Genomic DNA, 26,035 nt, shown 5'->3' with positions numbered 1-26,035 from the left:
CTTTATATGGATTACGGCAAGCTCCTCGTGCTTGGTACAGTAGAATTGAAGCTTATTTTTTGAAGGAAGGTTTTACCAGGTGTCCTTATGAGCATACTTTGTTTATTAAGGCTGGTTATGATGGAAAATTGCTTTTAATATGCTTGTATGTAGACGATCTCATTTACACAGGGAATGATGGTGCCTTGATGGAGAGATTTAAGCAATCCATGATGAATGAATTTGAGATGACAGATCTCGGCTTGATGAACTATTTCTTAGGCATTGAAGTACATCAATTTGCTGCCGGTACTTTTATTTGTCAAAAGAAATATGTACAAGAGGTTTTAGAAAAGTTTCAGTTGAAGGATTGTAATCCAGTTACCACACCAACTGAAGTTGGATTAAAGCTCACCAAAGAGCCCGATGGAAAGAAAGTAGACTGCACCATGTACAAGCAAATTGTGGGGAGTCTGATGTACTTAACAACAACAAGGCCAGACATCATGTATGGTGTTAGTCTCATTAGTAGATACATGAAGAGTCCCACTGAAAAACATCTTTAGGCTGCTAAGCGTATTCTACGCTATTTAAAAGGGACTGCATCTTTCGGACTACTTTACAAGAAAGGAGAAAATTCAGATTTGTTTGGTTTCACAGTTAGCGATTATGCAAGGGATATTGAGGATCGAAAAAGTACTTCAGGCTATGTATTTATGCTTGGATCAACAGCTATTTCATGGTCTTCAAAGAAGCAACCCATAGTTACTCTTTCAACAACAGAAGCCGAATATGTAGCAGCTACATCAAGTGCTTGTCAAGCTATCTGGTTGAGGAAGATTCTTGCACAAATTCAATTCGTACAGCAAGAGGCAACAACAATCTTTTGTGACAATAATTCAGCCATCAAATTATCAAAAAATCCGGTTCTACATGGGAGGAGCAAGCATATAGATGTGAAGTATCATTTTTTAAGGGATCTTTCTAAAGATGGTGTGATTGATCTTGTTTTCTGCAGAAGTGAAGATCAAGTTGCTGACTTATTTACGAAGCCCCTCAAAATTGCAACATTTCAAAAGTTAAGGAAGCTCCTTGGTGTTTGTTCGATGGATGCCTCAGCTTAGAGTGTTTTCACCTTATGTCTTATTTAAACTGATTAGTAGCAATATCAGTTTAAGGGAGAGCATGTTAGATGTTATTTTGAATAAATTAAGTTTAGTCAAATGTTGTTTAGGAGTATTTGATTAGTTTCTATTTTCTAGGGATTTAGTATCAATTTAGTTACTATTTTTTGTTATTTTTAGTTGTACTTCACCTATATAAAGGCTTGATTAATTGTTGAATAGATATGAGTTTTCTGCTTTTATTTCTTAACATACAAAATAATAATAATTCTTCATCACATACAACTCTTTATATAGGAGTTGTAAGTGACTATTCATCTATATCACTAAATGCTAGGAGTTGTGACTATTCATGCATGTGTGTAACTTTTCATATTCAAGTCTCTTCACTCTTCATAATGTGTGTAATTTTTCATCTTCAAGTCTATTCACTCTTCATATTCAAGTCTCTTCACTCTTCTAACTTTTCATAATTTATTTGTGCAAGATTAATTTAATTATGTGCCAACAAAAAATATACCTGAATGTAAACATCAAATATGCGTCTCCCCAAGCTACTATAATTTCGATCATTAGTGAACTGAATCTCAGCGAAATGGAGGCTTACTATGTAAGTTGCATTGGCGAGACAAAATGCATAGTACGTCAAAGAGCTAGGCGCAAGCCTTGCACTTTCGTAGAGTTGTTTTTCATCGCCATCAACAGAAACTTGTCTATTGTCCAAAACTAAGATGTCGTTAGGGCGGTCATCGCTTAGAAAAATTCCGGTGCTGCTAAATGCCCAGTTGGTACTTTGGTAAAATGTCGAAGGCCCGGCTCCATCAAAATCGGCTTCATAAGTGGTGTCATTAACAGTTATTTCTCTCCCTCCACAGTTTATATGGACAAAGTGCAAAGCTGAGGAAATAACAATCAACAACAGTTTGAATAAAATAATTGAGTTATATTATTAGTGCATCAAATATAAATACTTACGTTCTGATGAGCAGGTAATTTGGCTTGTCAAACATGGAACAATTCCCCTGATAAAACAACTATAAAGTTAGATGAAAGACATAGACTTTGTTTAATGATTATTGTTATCTTAAAACTTACGTGTTATTGAGTCTTGCAATGCTCCTGCAGATCCACAATGAACCACAATTATATATATACAACCATTTACAACAAAGATCCACTAATGGAGTTAGATGAGAAACTTTACACGGTTTTGCTTATTTGACAGCTTGATTCACCTGTGTCATTGAAGTTGTTGTATGAAAGATCCCTGCAAATAGAATAGTTTAGAATATTATTTTCATTAAAAGTCTGCAGGTATACTCATAAATATCTCTATTAAAAGCTTGATATCGGCAACAAGTCTATTAAAGCTGAGATTAGTATTCAAAATTAAATAAGAAGTGAATCTTACACTTTTTCGTTTGTTTTCCGTACCCATTGAGGGATTGATCCAGTAAAATTGTTTCCATTTAAGAACCTAATAAAATCCAAATGAGTATATAAATAAAGAAAATGCAATTTACACACTACAACTAAAAGCCATATCCTTACGTAGTATCGAAATTAAGATTAGAAAGCTCATCTGGAATTTTTCCACCAAGTCTATTAAAGCTGAGATCTCTGCAAGAAAATTTGTAAAACGGGTATTAAACCACACGTAAGTCTACAATCAAACTGAACTTGAACCTCTCAAAAGAAAGTGTAATTACTTACAATATCTTTATGGATGTAAATGTCCCAAAAGAAGCAGGTATCTCTCCAATGAGATTGCAACTCCTCAACATCCTATAATTCAATCACAAAATAATTCCATTGTTTTTGTTTTTGGAACTCCTTAATATCTCATAACTCTAATATATCTTTGCCTTATTTCAGATTTATGCTTACAGTCTTTCCAATTTAGGCAAACTGGCATCGATGAGTTGTCGTGTAAAATTTGTTTCAGCTCCATTCAAGTCACCAATTATTCTGTACAACAATATCAAGAGCCATATACAAACAAAAATAAGAATTTAAATTGTCTTTATTTTTATATAACGAATATTGTCACCATCTTTTAAGATTATAGGAGCTTACATGTATGTTAAGTTAAGTAAAGTAGCATTAATGGATGGAATTGGTCCACTCAAACCACTTCCCTCCATATATCTGTCATTACAAAAAAAGATAGATTCATTTAATTGATTGATAAAACAAAAATTCTAATGAATTAAAAAAAAAACTTGAAGTATATAAAGAAAATGTCAAATTAAATTCTCACATCTCTTCAAGATTTGTCCAATTTCGGAATATGAAGTCAGGAATTTGTCCTGTAAAATTGTTGTCACTAATCCGACTGTTGAGAACACAAAATTATCATAACTATATCATATAAAATATATTGGAACTTTCGTCCCAAAAACACATTAAAAATTGCTTACAACTCCTTCAATGAAGTCAACCCAGCAAATGATAAAGGTATTTCACCAGTAAAATTGTTGGAACTCAGATGCCTGAATAAACCAGCAAATATATCTTAAATCATTTATATAATAAAAATACTACATATATATAATGAAATGATATTCATCTAGAATTTTTTTTTTTAAAAAAAGGAAGGGTCTCTCTTACAATCGCTCCATTTTGGGTAGATCCCTCAATGCTGCAGGCAAAGTTCCTGAAAGACCATTGTTCTCAAGGACTCTACACAATGTTTTTTCAATAAATAAAATTAATTATCCATTAGACGTTTATTAAAAAATGAAAAAAAAAATCATTCATATATATACGTTCAAAGTTGCTATAATCTAACTCACAAGCTGGTAAGATTTCTGAGATTTGCTAGCTCTTCTGGGATTAAACCAGTTAATCGATTTCCTAGAAGGGAACTGAAATACAATAAATCTTTTGCATTTAGAAACATTATATATAGTGTGCGTACGAAAAATTATTCTATTCACCATAAAGTAAAACTAACACAATGACACATATCTCTTGCGTGTATTTATGTTTCTACAACCATGAAATGTATATACCCTTTCTTACATATACAACATCGAAAGACACATATACATATACATTCACACCGAAACACCACGAAAGATATATGTGTATTCATGTTAAACACTTGTAAAAGAAAACAAAATCCCTTGAAGGCTTTTCGTCAATCAATTTAAAACACTTTGTGTAGAAAGACTGGATACAGAGAAGAAGAATGTCAAGAATTAAGGCTTGGTTAAGGGGGTTCAAAGCTTCAATAATGGCGGCATCCTCTTCAAAGGATATATATTCTAAATCTCTAATTTACATGTTTTGAATTCAAATATTTTGGGCATTTATTTTCTGCATTAAGTTATAAGAATTGGTATCAAAACATGGTTAAATTAAAATTCTATATCAAATTAAATTGATTAAGTCGGATGCACATGATTAATGGATTCACGTTTTCGTGTATATATTTTGTTGAGTCAAGTTGTTAAAGTGGCTGCGTTAAGTGCTCATTAAAAGTGGTCACTTCCATCAACATTATAATAGACTGTCACTTGTCATATTTGAAATTGGCTTTAAATGATGTTGATATTGTAAATGTATCCAAGCCCGACTTTGAAGTCAGAATCTATTAGAAGTAATTTATCTTGAAAATTGGATTGAATCAAACAATCAGATCCTTTGGATTGTAGAGATTAAATTAGGAGCATTGAAGACATTTTTAAAATAATTCATTTTGTATTGATCTTTATTATTATTATTATTATTATTATTTGTTATTTTAATTTCTCTATAATAGAGAGTAAATTCTAATTGTATTATAGTATGTTCTTGAGAACTCCTATATAATTAAGAGACTTGTATAGATTTTGTACAGTGATTAAGAGCACTTAACTGTTCATTAAGAAATATATTTTAGAAGTACATTTGAGAGAGTAAACAATTTAGGTTTATTGCCTAAGTTCTCATGAACCTAAAGGTGAGTGATTTAGATTTTTAGATTCAAAAGTGAGATTGTTATACCGAGAATGTGGTAGAACTCGAGTCACTTATTGTATCAGGAATTAAAGATAAGTGGATTTACTCATTTAACTAAACTCCACAAAAGTAAAGAAATCGAACTACGTTAACACTCTTTTGTGTCATTTGTTTATTCTTTAATTTTAATTTATTCATCACAACCACAATCAAAGTGACTACTGTAACCAAACATTTCCATTCAAGCAATTAGTCACTGTTAAATTTAACATATGTTATGGTTGCTTTCTAAATTACATGTTTTATTAGATAGCAACTAATATGGGTGTAGCATATATACTTATTTTTAACATAAGCTAATTAATCAAGAATTTAGGTAAAGAACATTTTCATATATTCATTATCTTATTCGCAACTTGATGCATATGAAATTATAAAGTTCTCAATGGGATTTATGTTATATTTGCCATTGATTTATTGTTTTACATATCAAAGAAAAATATTATAATTAAAATGCTTTAATATTTTCGACTTAATACTTATATTTTAGAAATATATAATTTTAAAATAAGATAGTGAATATTATAGTTAATTTATTTTAATGAAATTCAATAATTTAGATCATTGAAAGTGACCTAAATTGTTAACTGTTATCGTCGTAAATTACATAAAATATTAAATAGTAGTCTTGATTTTGGTTTTAAAATGGAGAATCGTACTAGCTTAAAAGGGTAGTCACTTACTATTAATTGTATTTCTTTCTATTTTTTGTGTAATGAATATTTATAGGTAACATGTAGGTAGCGCAAAATGTTAGGCTTAAATGTAATACCAATACATATAATGAGTGAATACTTGATATTTTGGAGTTTACCCAAAGGAAAACTTAGGTGATATCATTAAGCGAGGACTATACAGTTCCTATTACCTACCTTAGATTCTCTTGCATCTGGAATGATGATTTTTAATGGATTGAATTTCTTATAATGGTATCAAAGGGTTCAACTTTCATCTGATATACTGGATCTTGACATGGCTTTATTAAGTGAGAAACTTCCGAAAGTTACTATAGAATTGCAGAGGAGGTGGAATATTCAAAAGCCTGGATAAGGTCGAACTGACTTAGTATTATGTTTATGAGAATGACTATTGTTGTGAATATCAAGATTTCTTTTCCTTAAATTGACATAATCTCGAATTTTCTAAAATCCGTAGAGTTGCATTTTAAACATGCTAGTAAGTCTCTTATTGGCCTTTTGATCGTTGAATTCAACAGCATGATGGTCATAAAGGAATTCAACAACATGTATTGGACATGAATGAAAAAGTTGTAAAACTTAAAACTTTTAAGGGTGAATGTGGATAGATTCTTTTTGGTGCTTTTCATCCTTAATTCACTTCCTCAGTTTTCTCCATTCAAGATTTATTATAACACCATTAGTGAGCAGCGTAACTTGAATGAGATGACTAGTAAGTACGTTTACCAATAAGTGAGAATGAGGTAGAATGAACAACATTTAACTCTAGTTGCAACTTGTATATGGAGCTACGAAGAAAAAAAGAAAGATAAATGCACTAAAGGAAATAACTTTCCGCTAAAGAAGGTAAGTGGATGTGGAAAAGTTACTAGAGTTATGATGGGAAATTTATTGTCAAGTAATATTTCTGTGACAAAACATTAAGACATGTTAAGAAGGATTGATTTTAGAGACATTACTCATATCCCCAATCTAATTTGGGGATTCCTTACAACCAATAAATTGAATGAAAGTGAGAAATTCATTCATATGGGAACCATCCCAAGGTGGAAGTGATAGTTGTTGACATCTATTCCTTACACTTTGTATGTACTTTGGATTTCTAAAATTTTAGTTTCAATTACTTCTTGGTTGTGAAAGATTAAGTCTGATGTTTAATTCAATAATAGTTGGTTTTTGTGTTTTATACGATAACTTATATAAAATTTCTTTGAACCGTGCATTTTCACAAGATTAAGTAACCTTACATTCAACTATTGGTTCAAAATTGGTTTAATTAACGAACATTCTTCACTCTTCTAGCATAGAAAGTTCTCTAGGGAAAGAATTGAAAGATTAGTGAATAATGAAAATTTGTAGAATCTAGACTTTACTGTATTTTTAAGTATGTTTGAATTGCATTAAAAGAAAACAAGTTAAACTATAAAGAAAAGATTCACAAAAAGTAACGAGCTCAGGGATAGCTAAGAGGGATGGCAGGTATCAGATCCCTTAAAATAGAAAATTTTTCATTTAGACACCTTTAAAATTTATAAAAATTTAAATTAATAAATGTAAAATTACACTTTGACTCTCCAAAATGATAAAGACTTGATTATTGACCAATGTATTAACTGTATTTCGAGTGTTAAGATGGTGTATGTTTGTAGAGATGAGAATAGGTGAGTTGATGCCCTTGCTACCATCAGGCGGTGAGAAATTCATTGCTTGTTGTATGGTGGTAGGGTAGTGCCGGTGCTTTGTAATTAACTCTACCTTCAATAAAATTTTATGATTGATTGAGCAAATAGAGATTGAGAAATTTAAAGCTTCAATCATGACTGCATCCTCTTCAAATGGTATGTCTCTAAATCTCTACTTTAATTTCTTAACATGTGTTGAATTTAATGATCTGTATTTTCTGCATTAAAGTAATTGTTACAATTCATATAACCACGAAAGACATACATAAAGGAGAAGGAAATAAACATACATCTTAATGAGTCGCGTAGAAGAACCCCACCCCCGAGGAATAGTGCCATTAAGATAGTTTCGAGTTAGATCACTGTAACAATAGATTTAAAACAATAAATTAATAGATATATAGTTAATTAATTGATGCAAAGTTAATTCATTGCTTACAATTCTTGCAGAAAAGGGAGACTTGTCAAGTTTAGTGGGAGAGTACCCGAAAGGCCCTGTCCCTTGAGTAGTCTGATAGAAAAACCAAGTTAGTTTCTTTTCTATTTAAAATTTACCCTATAATTTTTCCAATTACTTAAGGATGTCATTTATTATTAAACCCACTAAATTTTATTTTTTTGTAATTTTATACACTGAAATTTAGGTCAAAGTTAAATTTGGTTCGATTATTTCTTTTTTAATCATGATAACTCAATTTGATTTGATTGGATTCTCGATTTTCTATATTAATTTTAATTTTTAAATTTTTAAATTTTATTTTAATAAAATGGATTTTGTTTTATAACTTTTGAGCCATATTTGGAAAATTTTCAAAGTTTCTGCCATAAATGTTTCTAAAATATATTTTTCAAGTAAATAAAAATCAATAATTTAATGGTATGTTTTGAAAAGTAAATTTTATATAGTACTTTTAAGTTTTAAAAATAACATACTTATTTCTAAATGATATAATATTAAATTAATTAGAAATTAAATAAAATTTGAATCTAATTTAGATAAGAGAATAGATTATATGAAACTATTAAAATAACATTAAACTATTGGAAAGAGATACAAAGTTTCATTATATTTGTTTAGTTAATAGGTACTTGTATGCACCAATTAGAAGTTAAACAATTATAATATGCAAATTTAAATTTCAAAAGAAAATATTTATCCAGAATTTTATAGTTAAATTTAATATTTTAAAATTAAATCAAAACATATTTTTATATATTATTTTAATTAAAATTAAAATAAAAATAAATTTTAAAAGTTAATTTATTAATATAATAAGGGCCAGTTATTTATTGCTTTTGAAAAGTGCTTTTGAAAAGTGTTGTGGAAAAGTGTTTTTGAGAAGTGCTTTTGAAAAGTTTGGTTTAAAATTTGAGTGTTTAGCATTGCTGTCAAAAAGTGCTTTTGAGAAATAAAATGTCCATTTTAGACATGTTATTATCAAATAACAAATATGCATTTAAATAATATTTAAATTAGTTAATGTTATTATATTTTAGTAAGAATATAAAAAATTTATTATAACTTGTTAATATTTTAATATATGAAATATAAATTTTAAATATTTTTAAGCAATAAATATTAATTATTTATAAAATTTAATTAGAATATATAAACTATATTTTAAATATTTAAATATAACCATTAAATATTTGTAATTAGTATTTTAAATTTTTTTATTTTTAATTAATGATTTTAACACAATTGTAATTAAGCACCAAGAAAAAAAAGAAAAATACTATGTTATTAGAGGGGTGAAAAAATAATTAAGCACCAAAAGTGCTTTTAGGAGAGGAAAAGCTAAAATTTTTAGCTTCTCCTTTTCAGCTTCTTTTCAGAAGTACTTTTCAAAAGCACTTTTGAAAAGCTAAAAATTTCAGCTAAAAGTAATTTATTCTTCACAGTTTTTCTTTTAAAAGTGCTTTTGGAGCTAGAAGTAATTTTTTTAAACAATGAAAAACTAGCCCTAAGAGTTGCCTTTATATCTTATGTAATACCATTGTTTTCTAATATTCGGATCATATCTTGTGGGTTGGACGTACATGCATGTCGGCTGGTAAGTGGAGTGATGTTAAACGCTCTCTGTGCATCATCCACAACTTTTATTAAACAAATTAATAAAGTATAAAATTAAACTTCCTGTAATCTTATATTTAAGTTGATTAATTTCTTCAGTTGTCAAATAATTTAACATATATAATATGAAGTCTGAGGCATCATCTCATATTCAAAGTTAAAATACTCTTCACTTCTTAATAATAAATTTTAGATTAAATGCTTATTATATCATATATAATTCATAAATAAAATCTAACAAGTTTAGACGTAACTCAAGGGAGATAAAATTTTCATTATAAAATAATATGTATATGTATATGTATATACTTACATGTGAATGACATGACAGATAGTATTGTTGTTGAAGGAACAATCGCATGTAACATTATCAACATAAGATTCTTTAAACTTGGGTGAAGGTTGGTCCAACCGACCATTGCCTTGAATGCATGTTTCATTAAAGTTCCACTTTGTCTTCCCTAATGTTCTACCAATACTTTCCAAAGCTTCCACTGTAACAACAAAAATGAAAGTGTGGAATTTACTAAAAGAATTAATTAACCAAATTGATAAAGCTTCGAAGCTTAATATTATGGATTACCTTCAGCATTTGGAAGTGAAGCTTCGTTTGAAAGCGTTGTAAGGCAACAAACTATGAATATTGACCCAAAAACAAGTCGAAGAAACAACATATTGGAATGTTTTTGGAGCGGATTCAAGAGTTTTTTTTTTTTTTTTGGCTTGATATGAATGAACAAAAAATGGGTTGCAAGATTGGGTTTCATAAATATATTGGATTATGAGAGTTGGAATTTTCTTTGAGATGATTGAAAATAAAAGAAAGTTGGAAGTTTCCTATCTTTTGCTCCAAAATTGCAAATTACTTTGAGATGAAAGACAAATTAAGAAATGAAAGTTGGGAATTTCTCTGAGATGAAGAAAGAAAAAGCATGACGAAAATGTGTGGCTGCCTGTGGAGAATAAAAGAAAAAGAGACTGGATGTTTTTGCATGACCATTCAAATGATACCTTATCATAATGACAAGTTAAAAAATATCTTGCATGCGAAGTTATTAGTTGAGTATATGTATTAATTACAATATTAATACATACATATAATATATAGTCTAACTTTTTCTATAATAACCGTTATAATAACATTTTCTTATAGCAATCAAATTTTAGTAAATAAATTTAATTTTTATATTAGATTTTAATTATTTATAATAATTTTTACTTATAACAATAATATCCATAGTTATTAAGTACAATTTTATTAAATTATTTCTTTATAACTACATATTGTCTAAAATTTATGTAAAACTATAACTATGTCATAAAAGCAAGCATATTAATTATAATTTTATTATTTTAATAAAATATTTAAATTTCATATGAAAAATCTCTAAAATTTAAATCATATGTTATTAAATAAAAATAATCTTTAATGAGTCAATTCAATAAATTATTAAATTTCCTAATTAAGTATTCTACTATAAATTTGAAGCATCATACACTTAATTGATTATTTAAATTTAATAACTTATGATAAATTAATTAATTCAATGTGATAACTCATACTAATCAGTTGAACTTCACAAATAATCATATAAAAATGTAAAATAAAATATACATTGAAGTAATAGTGCATGCACTTACAATAGTTTTTTTATTTTTAATTTCATTTTCACTTTCTTTTTTTCATATAATTCTCACTTTCTTTTCTTTTATTGAAATTCAATATATGAATTCTTTTATAGATTTATAGAAATTATATTTCTATAACATGTTATTATAGGTATATATAACAATAGCCTCTATATAATAGGCAAAATAGTGGCAGATAGATAGAGCTAATATACATACACTATTATAGGTATATGCATTAGTTAATACATCAAGCATGTTGGTATAGATATATAACAAATCACCTCTCTATAATAGGTAAAATATTGACAAACAGATAGAGCTATTATAGTAGCTGTTGGTATTGCCTAACACATCGACACCACCACCCCTCATTATTACCTAATCATTGATTTAAAAAAAATTTGAGGGCGGCAGTAGCATGTATTTTTCAAAATACCTATGAAAAATATGAGTATTCATGGTGAAAAAAATTTCTTTTTAATAGATTTCACTGGTGTAGCGGCACTAGCCAATTTTTTAAAGAAAATATTCTTATTTTTAAATATACATCAAAAGAAAAATACAAAAAAATATAGGGTGATCCGTAGTACCACATTAATTTTTAAAGGTTTTTTAGTAATCTGATCTTATAAATTTAAAAATTATAAAAATAACATAACGTCAAGATTAATTATAGAAATGACCTGATTTCTACAATAGAATTAGGTGTGGCTAATTTTTAAAGAGACTAAAACAACTATTTCTTTTTATGTGGTTGAACAAATTGATGGCATAGGATTAAAACGTACAGGAACAAAATGTTGAAGATTATAGAAATCAAGTCATGCATATAATTAATCTTAAAATTAGATATTTTCTTAATTTTTTAAAGTTATTGATTTCGAAAAAGAGGCATTTTTAAAAGAATTGACCCTCTATTGCCTTTCAAATAAATGCTGCCTCCAAAGCTGACTTTTAGCACCTATGATATCTGTTCTTTCCGACAGTGGCTGTTTGTCAATCAACCGGCTGGATTTTTAACTTTAATTTTCTTAAATAATAATGATTGAGTGAACTATGGGAGTTTGAATTTCTTAGAGATGATAGAATATGAAAAAGGTTGAATGTTGCATCGCAAAATTATGTGATTGGATGTTTGTATGACTTTTCTAATTGGAACACTTTATTGTGTCGCCAAATTGTTAAACAAAATTTGCATGAAATGAATTAAAAGATCAAATTAAATTAAATTGCACTGAAGGTAATATTTATTTCATTTGCCATTAATTTTAAACAAAATATTTTATTTATTAAAATTTGATATGTCGATCAAATAACATTATAAAGAACAACCAATGTGCTTAATCATATTTTTTCCAACAATTAAAAATTTAGGTGAGATTATATATAAAAATAAATATTATATTAAAAATTAGTAAAATTTAATTCTGTATTTATAATAAAAAGCCGCAAACAGTGACCTGACAACTTTATAGCAGGAAGACTAATCCTAGATAAGGACGGGTGTCAATAATTTAGCAATTTGGTACATTCTGTGAACCATAATCGGTTTCTTAAATATTCCATCAATCGAATTTCTATCTTATTTCTCTTTTTATCTATCTTTTTGAATAAAAAATTAAATGTCCTCATAACCCTGATCAAATTTTATTAAGGATAATTATAATTATCCAAAAAATTCTCTTATTTCTCTTTTTATCTAGAATAATTATAATTTTATTATATTTACAGAGACAGTATAAAACTATAATTATAAAATCTTTTAAAATTATTATAAATATCGTTAACTGCTATGTTAGACATTATTTGAACAAAAATATTTTTTAAAATAAATAACCCCATAAAAAATACGTAGAGATGAAATTATAAACATACTTTTTTTATATCTAAATCTTACTTTAATATATATATATAATATGAGTAATTTATATAAAATTTTATACATTTTAAAACTTAATTCAAAATATAAATATAATTACTTTCCGCATTTTTAATCATAAATAGTATTAACAAAAATAATACATTTAAAAATACTATAAATATATTTAAAAACACGTGGCATTTATATATATAACATATATATTATTTAACAACAAAGTAAATGGATATTAAAGTAAAAGGCTTCGATTCCCTTGAATAGTCAGTAAATAGTTTTTAATTTTCGTTATTTAGGATATTGATGTATACAGTCAGCTTTCTTTTTAATAATTATATTCTACAATAATATTTTTTAACATTAACACATATGTTTGAGACGTAGGCGATATATGAAAGTTGGGAAAATAAAAGAAAAAGGAGAGGTAAAGTGTGATTGGGTGTTTTCGTACGACTTTGCAAATGATATGACCCACTTGTAAAAAGAATATCTTGCATCGGAATTTAATGAAATGGGGATGGTTCACTACCGGTATTTAATGAAATGAGGATTAATTCAGTTTTTTTTATTCTTAAGTAGATTAATTTTAAAATATTTCATTTTAAATAAGATATTATGGACTGATCCAAGACTAATTTAATAATTAAAAATTAATTAATTATAGTGCATAATTTAATTCCAGCGACTCAAGTAGAAGAATAGGGATAGGGATAGGGATAGGGACCTTTGACAGAAAGCTAGTTCAGACAAATGACTTGAGTGACGACTTTATAGCAGGAAGACAATTGTTATAAGGACATGTGCAATTAATTTAACAATTTGGTAGGGTATCAAATTAAATCAAATGAAATATTTTATAAATTTATAAAGTTTATTTTTTATTTTTACTTAAATTAAAATTTTGAATCATATTAAATTGAGTAAAATAAAATTGAATGCAATTAAATAAATTATTTGAATTAAATTAAAAAATTAAACTAGTCATAGGTAATTTAACTAAAATTCAAGTTAAACAACATAAAATATATTTTTTACTTTATCATCTATATACTTATATATATATAAAAGGACGACGACACATGGACACACACTCATGCTCCATTTTTCTTTTCATTTTACAATATAGTAACTCTAATATGTCTAAATTCAAATATATTAGTTTTTAATATAATTTGATCTTTATATTTTAAATTAGTCTAAATAGTCAATGTAATTAATTTTTCTTGTGTTGTAGTAGCCATCATGAAAATAATGAAACTTTAAAATTGTCCGTGCAAAACTTCGTTGAGAAAAATCTCAAACAGACAAATAGAACGCATGGGCACCTTCGTCTGGAGTTCTTCCAAGTGGGGTTCCTATGGGAGATGATGCACCTAATGAAGGATTTGGTGATTCAGATGAACATAGTAACGAGAATAAATGTATTCCTCCTGATGAGGTACCATCAAACCCTTCTCATGAAATTCCTAATCGAAGAAAGCAAACACTTGGGGTTGTATACGGTAAAGGAAAAAATCAAGTTCAAGTAGAAAATCATCAAGAAATACATTAACTACTCAGATTGAGAAATTGTGTGAGAGTATGGCTAGTCCAAGGAAGTCAGTGAATGAAATTATTTTTCCTCACTCTCAATATACCATTTCAAATGCAATGGATGCTTTGCGTGCTTTGGGAGATGAAATTCCAAAAAAAGATGAACTGCACTATTTTGCCACCAAAATGTTCCAAATACCGGTGAAACAAGAAGTGTTTTTGAACTTAGATCCAGATGATAGGGTTTAGTGGCTTCGACGTGAGTATGCTGAACAAAATCCAATTGCATCATTTTCATCCTTGGTAGCAACATCCTCATTTCCCTTCCAACCAGACTATCAACCACCTCCACCATAAGCTCCTTAGAATTATTATTGTAATATAACTATACTACTTTTTTATATGTGAAACTAATGTATGATCCTTTTTATGTTTGGTATTTTTATGCTATGCTTTTAATCAAGTTTCTGTGTTGTATAGAATGTCATGAGATTTAAAGGATTTATTTTCATTTGATTACTTTTTTAAGTTATGGATGAATTTAACAATATGTATAATAGTTTTGATATGAATTGTGATACCCCTGAATTAAGTGAAGAAGCTCAACGAAGAATAGCCACAATTGTTACCCAAGTTGAGAACAACAATTATCATGAAGAGGAAGAATATGTGTTAAGCAATGTATTGGTACACCATGAAACTTATTTCACTATGCATGTAACAGCTCGATTTTGGGCCTAGTTGAAATAGTGGTTTCGGGATCACAAATTCCATGAGGAAAATTTTTATTTTTATTATATTTTTATGGTCTACAATTTTACGGAATAATTTTGTGAAAATTTCGTTCAAAAATTTCGACGTTTGGGCACTCAATTTAGTCAAAAGGACTAAATTGTAAAAAGTGCAAAAGTTGAGTTCTATATGTTAGGAGTGTCTAATTGTTATGAAATTTTAAATTGGAGGTTCTTAAATGGTAATTAGACCATTGGTTATCTTATGGACAAAAATGGACATGAAATAGGTGAAATAAAATATTTTTAAGTTAAGGGTATTTTGGTAATTTGGTAATTAAAACATATTAAAAAAACAAAATAAGCCAAATTTTCATCATCTTCTCCATGGGGCTGGACGAATGTGATATTAACTCCATGGCTAGGGTTTTCTCATCTTCCAAGCTTCATGGTAAGTCCGTTCTAGCCCCGTTTTTTTTGTTCTTTATATTTTTAGAATCCCGGTAACTAGCTTAAGCTACTTTACCATTAATTTGAGATAGAATTTATGTTTGGAAAATTACCCATAGATGAAAAGTGTGAATTTTGATGTTTTATGATGGAATATGAAGCTTAGAATTGTGTTATATGATTTTCGCTAAGCGATTTTCAGTGAAACCGAGTAAATTGACATAATCGATAATGATACTAAATGTTCATAAGTGCACTATAGAGCAAGAATTTGGTGTAGTAATTGCAGGAAAAAATGTTTAGCATGTCATAAAACATGAAAAAAGGAATAAAGTTTAATTTCCGAGCCTAGGGGTAAAATCGTAATTTTGTGAAACTTTAGGGGCAAAAATGTAATTTTTCCAAAATATGATTTTTGGACTGGATTGAATAATGTGAGTGTTAAATTTGTTATTATAAGTTAAGAAAGACATGAAATTGACCTTGATTAGTAAAAAAAAAAGAAATAAAGTGAGAAATTTTCCGATTGAATATTCGGAATAAAAAGGGATATGAATGAAGTGACAGAAATGCTTACACATGTGGCACGGATCATGTGTAGGCCACTATATGAAAGTGAAAGTGATGGTCATGTGTGTAGTACTATGTGTAGGCTACTACGTGTACTGGAACGAAAGGTCACATATGTAGTACTAAATGAAGGCTACAATGTGTACCGAGAAGCTTTGGTCACGTGTGTAGTTCTGTGTGAAGGCTACTACGTGAATCGATAAATAATGGTCACATGCGTAGTACTAAGTGAAGGCTACAATATGTACCGAGAAACTTTGGTCACGTGTGTAGTACTTTGTGAAGGCTACTACGTGAATTGATAAATGATGGTCACATGTATAGTACTAAGTGAAGGCTACTATGTGTACCGAAAAGCTTTAGTCACGTATGTAGTTCTATGTGAAGGCTACTACGTGAACCGTAAAACTTGATCACGTGTGTAGTGCTATGTGAAGGCTACTACGTGAACCGTAAAAATTGATTACGTATGTAGTACTATGTGAAGGCTACTACGTGTATCGAATGATAATAGTAACATGGGTGGTACTATGTGAAAACCCCCAAATATTTGTTGTTATACTGACATGTTTAACAAGAGGTGAGTATGTGATTGAAATGTGATAAGTTGCGAAAGAGTGACTGAAGTGATGAAGTCTTGCATTGTGTTATAAAATAAATGGTTATAGTGCTATGTGAATGAGAGATGTTGGAATAGAATAGATTTGGACAGTGACGGTGATGTTAGTTTGAAAAATCACCAAAAATTGTAGAAATTGAGTTATGATTGAATGAGTATTAAATTAAAGCTTATTGAGTCTACTTTCATATAAAATAAACAGAGCAAGCAAAAGAGTTGTATATTTTGAGATATTTGAATTTTAGTCTGACAGGGTCGGAATGATTTTGAAATCCCCTGTTCTGACTTTGTAAAATCACTAAAAATTATAAAAGAATAATTATGAGTTATAATTTATATGCTTAGAATCCTTGATGAGTCTATTTTCAAATGAAATAAACGAAATTATCATTCAAATTCTGTACAGTGAGATAATTCATTTTTAGTGAAGAAAGGTCAGAAATGTCAAGCAGTGAAACAGAGGAACCTTTAGAGAATAAACTGTACTAATTGGCTGAACCAAAAATTCTGAAAATTTTATGGTAAGAAGATACATGAGTCTAGTTTCGGGGAAAATTTACGGAACTTAATTTTGAGCTTCGTAGCTCTGGATAAAAATAATTTAGTGACTGTAACTCGACTAGATAGTTTTGAATTTAAATATAAGTGAATAGTGAAATTATGTATAATGCCATTTAAGTGTGTTATATGTATCAAGGATGTGGAATGGAGAGGAGGAGGAGGACATTAAAATATATGAATGAATTGCGTATAATTGCTTATAAATATGAATGCTTGATAAAATGGAATGGAATGGAATGGTATGACATGGAATAGTATGGAATGGAATATATATATATATATATATATATGAATGACTTGTGTGTGAATGGGTCATATGCTCGATCATGATTGATGAACGTTGAGTTCGATGGTAAATGCGTATTAGTACTAAACTAAATGATATTGGATTATATGTGAATTAAATGGAAACTTCCATTGCTAGTGATATGATTTGAATTAAAACAACTATTGTGGTACTGAGAAGTATAATGGATTGAGAAATTGATTTGAATTGTGAACAGAGAAATTGCGAATTGAATGAAATGGAAATGAAGCATTGAATTACATGAGTAAGTATCGACTATCGTAGGCTCTATTTATTATGAATATAATATTTCAATGATATGTTATAAAGAATTATAAAAGCACGTTAGTAATTTAAAAAGTTTAAATTCGGATAAAATCTTGTAACTCAGTTTAAATACGTATACAAGTGTATGTGTTCTAGTAATGTCTCGTACCCTATTCCGGCGTCGAATAGGGTTTGGGGTGTTACAATGCAACCGCGTATGGATTCAAATTATACAGGTCAAATGTGGGTGGACGAAGTATTAAATGGGCATGATGATCGTTGCATGAATAGTTTTAGGATGCCAAAAGATATATTTCACATCTTGTTGCATGATTTGCAAACAAATTATGGATTAAAGAATGGGAAAGTATCGGCGATGGAGAAGTTAGCATTATCATTATACATTCTTGGAAATAGAGAATCAAATTCAAATGCAACAGAGCGATTTCAACGATCTAGGGAAATTGTTAGTCTAATTTTTACTGATATGTTGCATATATTTGCTCGAACGGGAATAGACACAATTAAACCCACTGAAGGTCAATTCGAGGAAGTACCGAACCATATTCGACATGTTACAAAATATTGGCCTCACTTTAAGGTAATATTTACACAATCTTTATATTTTTAAAATATAAATTATTTCTAACTTTTATCTTATTACTTGTATTTATTTTAAAGGATTGTATTGGGGTCATAGATGGAACACACATAAAAGTATGCATTTCGCCTTCTTGTCAAATACCTTATATCGGACGGAAATATGAACCAACTCAAAATATTATAGCAGTTTGTGACTTCAACATGTGCTTTATTTTTGCATTTCTTGGTTGGGAAGGAATAACACATGATAGTAGAATTTTTTTGCAAGCACTTAGAAAATAAGAGTTGAAGTTTCCACACCCTTCACCAGGTTGAACTTTAATTTTTAATTACTTTTTACATAAAAAATATTAAAATATTAAAATTATTTTTAAATTTGATATTATGTTTTACTTTTTTGTAGGAAAATATTAATTGTGGATTCAGGATATCCACAAATGGCAGGTTTTCTAGGTCTATATAGGGAGAACGATATCATTTACCTGATTTTCGTCGAGGTAATCATCAAGTATTTGGAAAAAAAATCTTTAATCATGCCCATTCTTCGTTATGCTCTGTGATTGATCGAACATTTGGAGTGTGAAAAAAAAAAGACCAATATTAAGAGATATTCTAAGTTATTCATTCAACAAGCAAGTTTTAATAGTTATTGCAACAATGGTTTTGCATAATTACATTCAAAGACATGCTTGGTCAAATGATGAGAATTTTCGAGAATTTTAGAATATACCCGACATGCAAGTCTCTTCAAGCCAGTTTGACAGAGGTGAATCGAGTTCTTCTCACAGAGAAAGTGACCTTGAAATCACAATGTTAAGAGAAACCATTGCAACTAGTTTAATGAATCCATATTTGTAAAAATATTTTGTATCATAACCTAATTTCTAGTAATAATGAAACTTATTATGTCTTATGTTATTATATTTTTTATTAAAAATCATCCGTTTAGATACTTCAAAATTTTATCCAAATATAATGTTACTATTTGTGAAAATAATATTTATCATTGTTATAAAAATATTTAACTATAAAAATTAAAAATAATTATCATTTTATCTAATAAATAATTTAAATTAATTATATAATTTGTTTTGAATATTAAATTAATTATATAACTCATTAAAATATTGAAAGATGCATTTTAATATTTTATTAAATGAATTTATAAATTCACATATTTTAATAATTTTAAAAAAGTAAAATAATTTAAAAATATATGAATTCTAATATGATGTCTTTAATAGTCATTTTTTATTCTCACATCACCGCTACAGCTGCGTTTGAATCCAAACACACACTCCACAATTGTTTCTAATCTCACCGCTACAGTTTCCAATCTCACCGCTACAGTAACTAATCTCACCGCCACCGCTGTTTTTAACCTCACCGGAGGTAAACACACTGCTCATCCAAACTAGCCCTTAGTCAGATTTGAACTAAGTAGGTAACATATTTGATGTAATTAGGTGAAGCCTGAGCTGATAAATCAGCTTTGCAAAGTGTACAAGTTATGTTTAACACGTTTCAATGTAGTTTAGTGAAGTTAGGTAAATGTTTCGGCGACATTTGCTTATTTTTTACCAGCTTGTGTCTGGTATATGTACTGGCATTAAGCATTCTTTCAATTTTAATGAAAATTCATCTGAATTCTTCATCTAATGCTCTCTTAATTCTTTGCTTTCTTTAGTTCTTCAAGGCCGATTTTGTTTTTGTTTGCACAGCAAGTATCGAGCCTTCAAGCTCAAGAAACTACTTGTTTCATTCATCTTTGTTCTTAGTTCGAACAGAGTGGACTTAATGAAGATAATATGTTATAGGAAGAGTTTCTTTGGTCAGTCGAGCTAAACAATCACGTAGTCTAAAATTTCTTATTTGAGACTTGTTAGCATATGTATGAAAAGCATCCCATACAATCTTTGTATTAGTGGCAGCAACAATTATGGTAGCAATAATAGGATCAACACATGTCAGAATGACATTTTCAATCAATTGATCTTGACGAAACCAAGATATATGTGCTAGGTTTTCATGGTATTGGTGTTTTATGGGATAATACAGGTGGGTTCAGGTATAGTGCCATCTAGATGACCATAAAGGTTATGACCATGCATAAACATTGATGCTGGGGCCTTCCAAAGGGAGAAATTATGGCTACTCACCAGCTTGATGGGTAGTTGGGTTAGAGGATTAACTTGACCAACTGTGATATTGTTTATAGCGTAACGAGGGAAAAGAAAAAAGGAAAAAAAAAAAAAGCTCCTTTGAGCTTTTTAGGCTCTGTTCACCAGTAAAATGTATTGGAGTAATGAAAAAGTGAATGAGTTTATTGAGATCTAGGTAACTATTTATAGAGTTACATAACTCATGAAACCATAAAGAAAAAGAAATTTTAAAAAATGACATTAAATTTGAAATGAAAAATAACATAAGGAAATTAAAAAAAGATAACAAGATCAAAATAGAATAATTATTTGTTAAAAGGTGGCAACACAGCAGCAGTATGCAGGATACCAAGCATTGCAACACAGCTGTAACATGCAAGTAACCAAGCATTTCATTAGCTGCATGCATGTCCATGGTGTAACTCGGTTGAAAAGCTTTTGTATTAGTTGACTCTCTCTTTTGCAAGTTGGTTGTAATCATTTTTTGTTCAGCTAAAGTTTAATCATGTACTTAGTTGTTTTCAGTAGTCATTTAGGTTGTCATTAAGCTGATTTAACAGCTTGGACACTTGCACAAGCAAGCTTTGTTTTTTACCAATGTAATTTAAACTACTTATGTCTAGGTTTGTTAATTATTGTTGAAGTTGGTCAGCATGAAGCCAACACTCGATTCCATACAGGCCATGAAGACCAAGCAAAGCTGGAACAGATGCAAGGGCTGCTGATGCAAGCTCATTTTGTTCATTTTGTTATATTTAGTTGATGAAATGAGTGTTAGTTCATTTCTAACTAAGTTAGCTTTCTGATTGATGTAATTAGCTTATGTATGAGCTGTAAACACACTTTTGTATAAGTTTACAAGCTAAGATTTCAAGTTTCTATGTAATTAGTGGAGGTAGGTAATTACTTGTTGATTTTGACAAGCCTTATGCTTGAGTTATGTACTGGCTTCAAGCCATTGTTTTATGTATGAATCAAATCAGTTTTGTTCATCAATATTCTCTCAAATTTCCCTAGCTTATTTTCTTCTTTCTTTAACTCGAAATTGTTTGTTTGCTCAGCAAGTTTCGAGGCTTGCTCGACAAGATACTTGCTGAGTCTGCTTGATTCTATTGTTGCACCAACAATTGGTATCTAGAGCTTATTTCTTAAGGGACCTGTTATACAAATCCATGGCTTCATCAAGCTTTTCACCAGCTGCACCTCAAGTATTCAATGGAGAAGGCTATCACATATGGGTGGTCAAAATGAAGACTTACCTGCAGGCTTATGATCTGTGGGAGGTGGTCAACTCAGATGTTGAACCGGAACCACTTAGAGGCAATCCAACAGTGGCTCAGATCAGGCAGCATGCTGATGAGAGGACCAAGAGGCACAAGGCCATGTCTTGCATTCAGAACTCAGTGTCAGATGTGATTTTCACAAGGATTATGGCCTGTGAATCACCAAAACAGGCCTGGGATAAGTTGCAAGAAGAGTTTCAAGGGACAGAGAGGACAAGGAAAGATTCATCGAATTTGAGGAGAGATTTTGAGAATTTAAAGATGAAAGAAGAAGAAACTGTCAAGCAATATTCTGACAGGATTATGGCTGTGGTTAATAGCATCAGGCTCCTTGGAGAGCGGTTTAATGAAGCTAGGATAGTGGAGAAAGTAATAGCAACTCGCCGAGAGGTATGAGGCAAAATCTCATCTCTCGAGGACTCAAGGATCATCCACCATTTCCGACCGAGTTGATCAATGCTCTATATGCTCAAGAGCAGAGGAGAGCAAGTAGACTGGAAGAGCATCAAGAAGGTGCCTTTCAAGCAAGGACAAATACTGCCTACAAAGGCAAGAAGGCCTGGAGAGACAAGCCAAAGAATGATGCTGCGAGAAGAGAAGGTCAAACTTGCAAGCACTGCAGAAGGGCTGGTCATCCAGAAGAAAAATGCTGGTTCAATCCAGATGCTGTGTGTCAGCATTGTAAGAAGAAGGGTCATGTTGAGAGAGTTTGCAAGAGCAAGACCAAAACAAGACAGAACCAGTCTCAACAGATGAAAGCTGAGGCTCGAGTAGCTAAGGAGGACAGTGACCAAGAGGAGCAAGTCTTTGCTGTGTCATGCTCAGCTGCTCAGGAAAGGCTCTCATCTGGTTGGCTCCTAGACAGTGGATGCACCAATCACATGACACCTGATGCTGCAATCTTCAAGTCTTTAGACAGAAACTGTAGAACCAAAGTCAAAATTGGTAATGGGCACTTTATTCAAGCTGAAGGCAAAGGTGATGTGCTGATATGCACTCCCACAGGTGCCAAAATGATCTCAAATGTGCTCCTGGTGCCTGAAATTGACAGAAACCTACTCAGCATAGCTCAATTGCTGGAGAAAGGTTACTCTGTGGTGTTCAAGGACAAGCAGTGCCAAATCAGTGATCCAAGTGGATCCAAACTGATGGCAGTCCCTATGGCTGATAAGAGCTTTGTGGTTGACTGGACAAAGAAGTCAGACATTGCCTACACAGCCACATCAGATGAATCTAAGTTGTGGCATCAAAGGCTGGGACATGCCAACTTCAGATCGATGGCCCGAATGGTCAGAGAAGACCTGGCTGAAAACTTCATCAACTCAGTGGACCATGATGATGTGTGTGAAGTGTGTCAGCTAGGAAAACAGGCCAGATTGCCATTTCCCATGAATCAAGCCTGGAGAGCCTCTGAAAAACTCCAACTGGTGCACACTGATGTGTGTGGCCCTATGAGGACTGAGTCACTAAGTGGAAACAGGTACTTCATACTGTTTGTTGATGATTTCTCTAGATATTGCTGGCTTTACTTCTTAAAACAGAAATCAGAAGTGGCCACTGTGTTTTGGAAGTTTAAAACTGCTGCTGAGACAGAAACAGGCTGCAAGCTGAAGACCATAAGGTCTGATAATGGGACTGAGTACACCTCAGCTCAGTTCCAAGCCTTCTGTGATAAGGCAGGCATCAAACACCACTTACCAACACTTATACACCTCAATGTAATGGTGTAAGTGAAAGGAAGAATAGGAGCTTAATGAATATGGCGGTGCTTAATGATTCGAAGAATCGCCTAAAGCACTATAAGCGAAGCGATTAACATCGCAACATACATTCAAAATAGACTTCCAACCAAGGCTTTGGATCGAAGACTCCATTCGAGGCTGGTTTGGCTTCAAGCCATCAACGGCTCATCTGAAGGTCTTTGGATGCATATGTTACACACATGTACCGCTGTTAAAAGGGACAAATTGTCCGAAAGGGCTCGACACGGTCTTCGGTGGGCTACAAGAGATTAAGAAAGGCTATAGGATCTTGGATCCTTCAACAAACAAAGTGTCGAAGGTGGATGTGGTATTTGATGAAAGGTCATGTTGGAACCGGAAAGGCATGAACTCGAGGAAGTTTCTGAAGAACTTACAGCAAACCAAGCTGAGCGAACAAAGTGTTCCTGAAATGGACATTGATGATGAACCAGTCAGAGGAACAAGATCAATGACTGAGATTTATGAAAGGGCTCATATAGCCATAGCTGAACCAAGTAACTTTGAAGAGGCTGAAGCTCAGCAAGAGTGGAAGCAGGCAATGGTGAGGAGATCAGCATGATTGAGAAGAACCAGACCTGGGAATTGGTTGAAAGGCCAGTCAAAAGGAAGGTGATTGGGGTGAAATGGGTGTACAAAGCCAAGCAAAATGCTGATGGTACCTTGAACAAACTGAAAGCAAGGTTGGTTGTCAAGGGGTTCAGTCAGAGGTATGGCTTGGACTACCTGGAGACCTTTGCACCAGTGGCCAGGCTCGACACCATCAGACTGCTGATTGCCTTAGCAGCCCAGCTCGAATGGAAAATTCATCAACTCGATGTGAAATCAGCCTTTCTGAATGGTTTTTTAGATGAAGACATCTATGTTGAACAACCACAAGGGTTTGAAATAGCTGGGAGAGAGCATATGGTCTACAAATTGAAGAAGGCCCTATATGGCTTAAAACAGGCTCCAAGGGCCTGGTACAGCAGAATCGATGGCTACTTGACTGATCTGGGATTCAATCGAAGCAAGAGTGAGCCAACACTGTATGTCAAGAAGCAAGGGACAGAAACACAACTCATTGTGTCCCTATATGTTGATGACCTGCTGGTGACAGGAGGAGATCGAGCAGTGCTGGTTAATTTCAAGACCAAGATGCAAGAGGTGTTTGAAATGTCTGATCTTGGGGAGATGTCCTATTTTCTTGGAATGGAGGTGACTCAAGCACAGAATGGGATATTTTTAAGTCAGAAGAGCTTTGCCACAAAGATTCGACCAAGTTCTCTATGCAAAACAAAGAAACCAACTAAAACACCTGTTGCTGTTGGAGAAAAACTATCGAGCCAAGGAAATTTTGAGAAGGTATGTGAAACTACCTACAGGAGTCTAGTTGGTTGTTTGCTATACTTGACTGCCACTAGACCAGACATAATGTATGCTGTAGGATTGCTCTCAAGGTTCTTGCATTGTTGCAATGAGAAGCATTTTCAGGCGCCAAGAGAGTGCTCCAGATATGTCAAAGGCACTTTGGACTATGGCTTAAGGTACAGAGCAGAAAGGAAATCTAAATCTAGTTGGGTACACTGATAGTGACTGGCTGGATCGATAGATGACATGAAAAGCACCTCGTGGTATGCTTTCAACCTTGGTTCACTATGTTCTGCTGGAGTTCAAGAAGCAAAGTCCGGTGGCACAATCCATCGCTGAAGCAGAGTATGTGGCAGCAGCAAGTGCTGTCAACCAAGCCATTTGGCTTAGGAAAATCCTGGCTGATTTGAATATGGATCAAAGGGAAGCAACAGAGATCTTCTGTGACAATCAATCTACTGTTGCAATTGCCAAAAATCCTGTGTTCCATGGAAGAACAAAGCATTTTAGCATTAAGCTATATGTTGTTCGAGAAATGGAGCAAGCTCAGGAAGTGAAGCTAATTCACTGCAATTCAGAGGACCAGCTTGCAGACATTTTGACTAAAGCCCTTAATGTCACAAGGTTTGAGCATTTAAGAAGAAAATTAGGTGTTTGCACCATGCTAACCAAGGAGGAGTGTTGAAGTTGGTCAGCATGAAGCCAACACTCGATTCCATATAGGCCATGAAGACCAAGCAAAGTCGAACAGATGCAAGGGTCATTGATGCAAGCTCATTTTGTTCATTTT

At 31.4% G+C, this 26,035-nt stretch overlaps 2 protein-coding genes across 2 annotated transcripts in view; one reads left to right on the top strand and one right to left on the bottom strand.

Moving 5' to 3' along the window:
- LOC105761331 (probable leucine-rich repeat receptor-like serine/threonine-protein kinase At3g14840) overlaps positions 1-26,035 on the bottom strand; it is a 53,068-nt gene that overhangs the window by 10,554 nt on the left and 16,479 nt on the right. The window contains exons 3-19 of the mRNA XM_052624128.1: positions 10,146-10,515; positions 9,876-10,056; positions 7,928-7,999; positions 7,779-7,850; positions 3,899-3,970; positions 3,714-3,785; positions 3,524-3,595; positions 3,364-3,438; positions 3,180-3,251; positions 2,991-3,071; positions 2,817-2,888; positions 2,655-2,723; positions 2,515-2,580; positions 2,308-2,370; positions 2,199-2,222; positions 2,079-2,125; positions 1,624-2,000 (exon numbers count right to left, since the gene is read on the bottom strand). Of these exons, the coding sequence (XP_052480088.1) occupies positions 1,624-2,000; positions 2,079-2,125; positions 2,199-2,222; positions 2,308-2,370; positions 2,515-2,580; positions 2,655-2,723; positions 2,817-2,888; positions 2,991-3,071; positions 3,180-3,251; positions 3,364-3,438; positions 3,524-3,595; positions 3,714-3,785; positions 3,899-3,970; positions 7,779-7,850; positions 7,928-7,999; positions 9,876-10,056; positions 10,146-10,329 (1,671 nt within the window). The 5' untranslated portion in view covers positions 10,330-10,515. The remainder of the gene's footprint in view (positions 1-1,623; positions 2,001-2,078; positions 2,126-2,198; positions 2,223-2,307; positions 2,371-2,514; positions 2,581-2,654; positions 2,724-2,816; positions 2,889-2,990; positions 3,072-3,179; positions 3,252-3,363; positions 3,439-3,523; positions 3,596-3,713; positions 3,786-3,898; positions 3,971-7,778; positions 7,851-7,927; positions 8,000-9,875; positions 10,057-10,145; positions 10,516-26,035) is intronic.
- On the top strand, positions 22,025-22,531 carry LOC128034709 (uncharacterized). The gene has a single exon (XM_052623524.1). It carries the CDS (start codon positions 22,025-22,027, stop codon positions 22,529-22,531), a length of 507 nt encoding a protein of 168 aa, XP_052479484.1.

This window comes from Gossypium raimondii, chromosome 11 (genome assembly GCF_025698545.1).
Source record: "Gossypium raimondii isolate GPD5lz chromosome 11, ASM2569854v1, whole genome shotgun sequence".
Taxonomy (NCBI): domain Eukaryota; kingdom Viridiplantae; phylum Streptophyta; class Magnoliopsida; order Malvales; family Malvaceae; genus Gossypium; species Gossypium raimondii.
The sequence above is the reverse complement of the archived record's forward strand: the minus strand, read 5'-3'. Positions and strand labels throughout refer to the sequence as shown.

What these genes read in the sequence shown, in the direction of transcription:
- LOC128034709 (XM_052623524.1), top strand. Translation starts at nt 22,025, where the DNA reads ATGGCTTCATCAAGCTTTTCACCAGCTGCACCTCAAGTATTCAATGGA.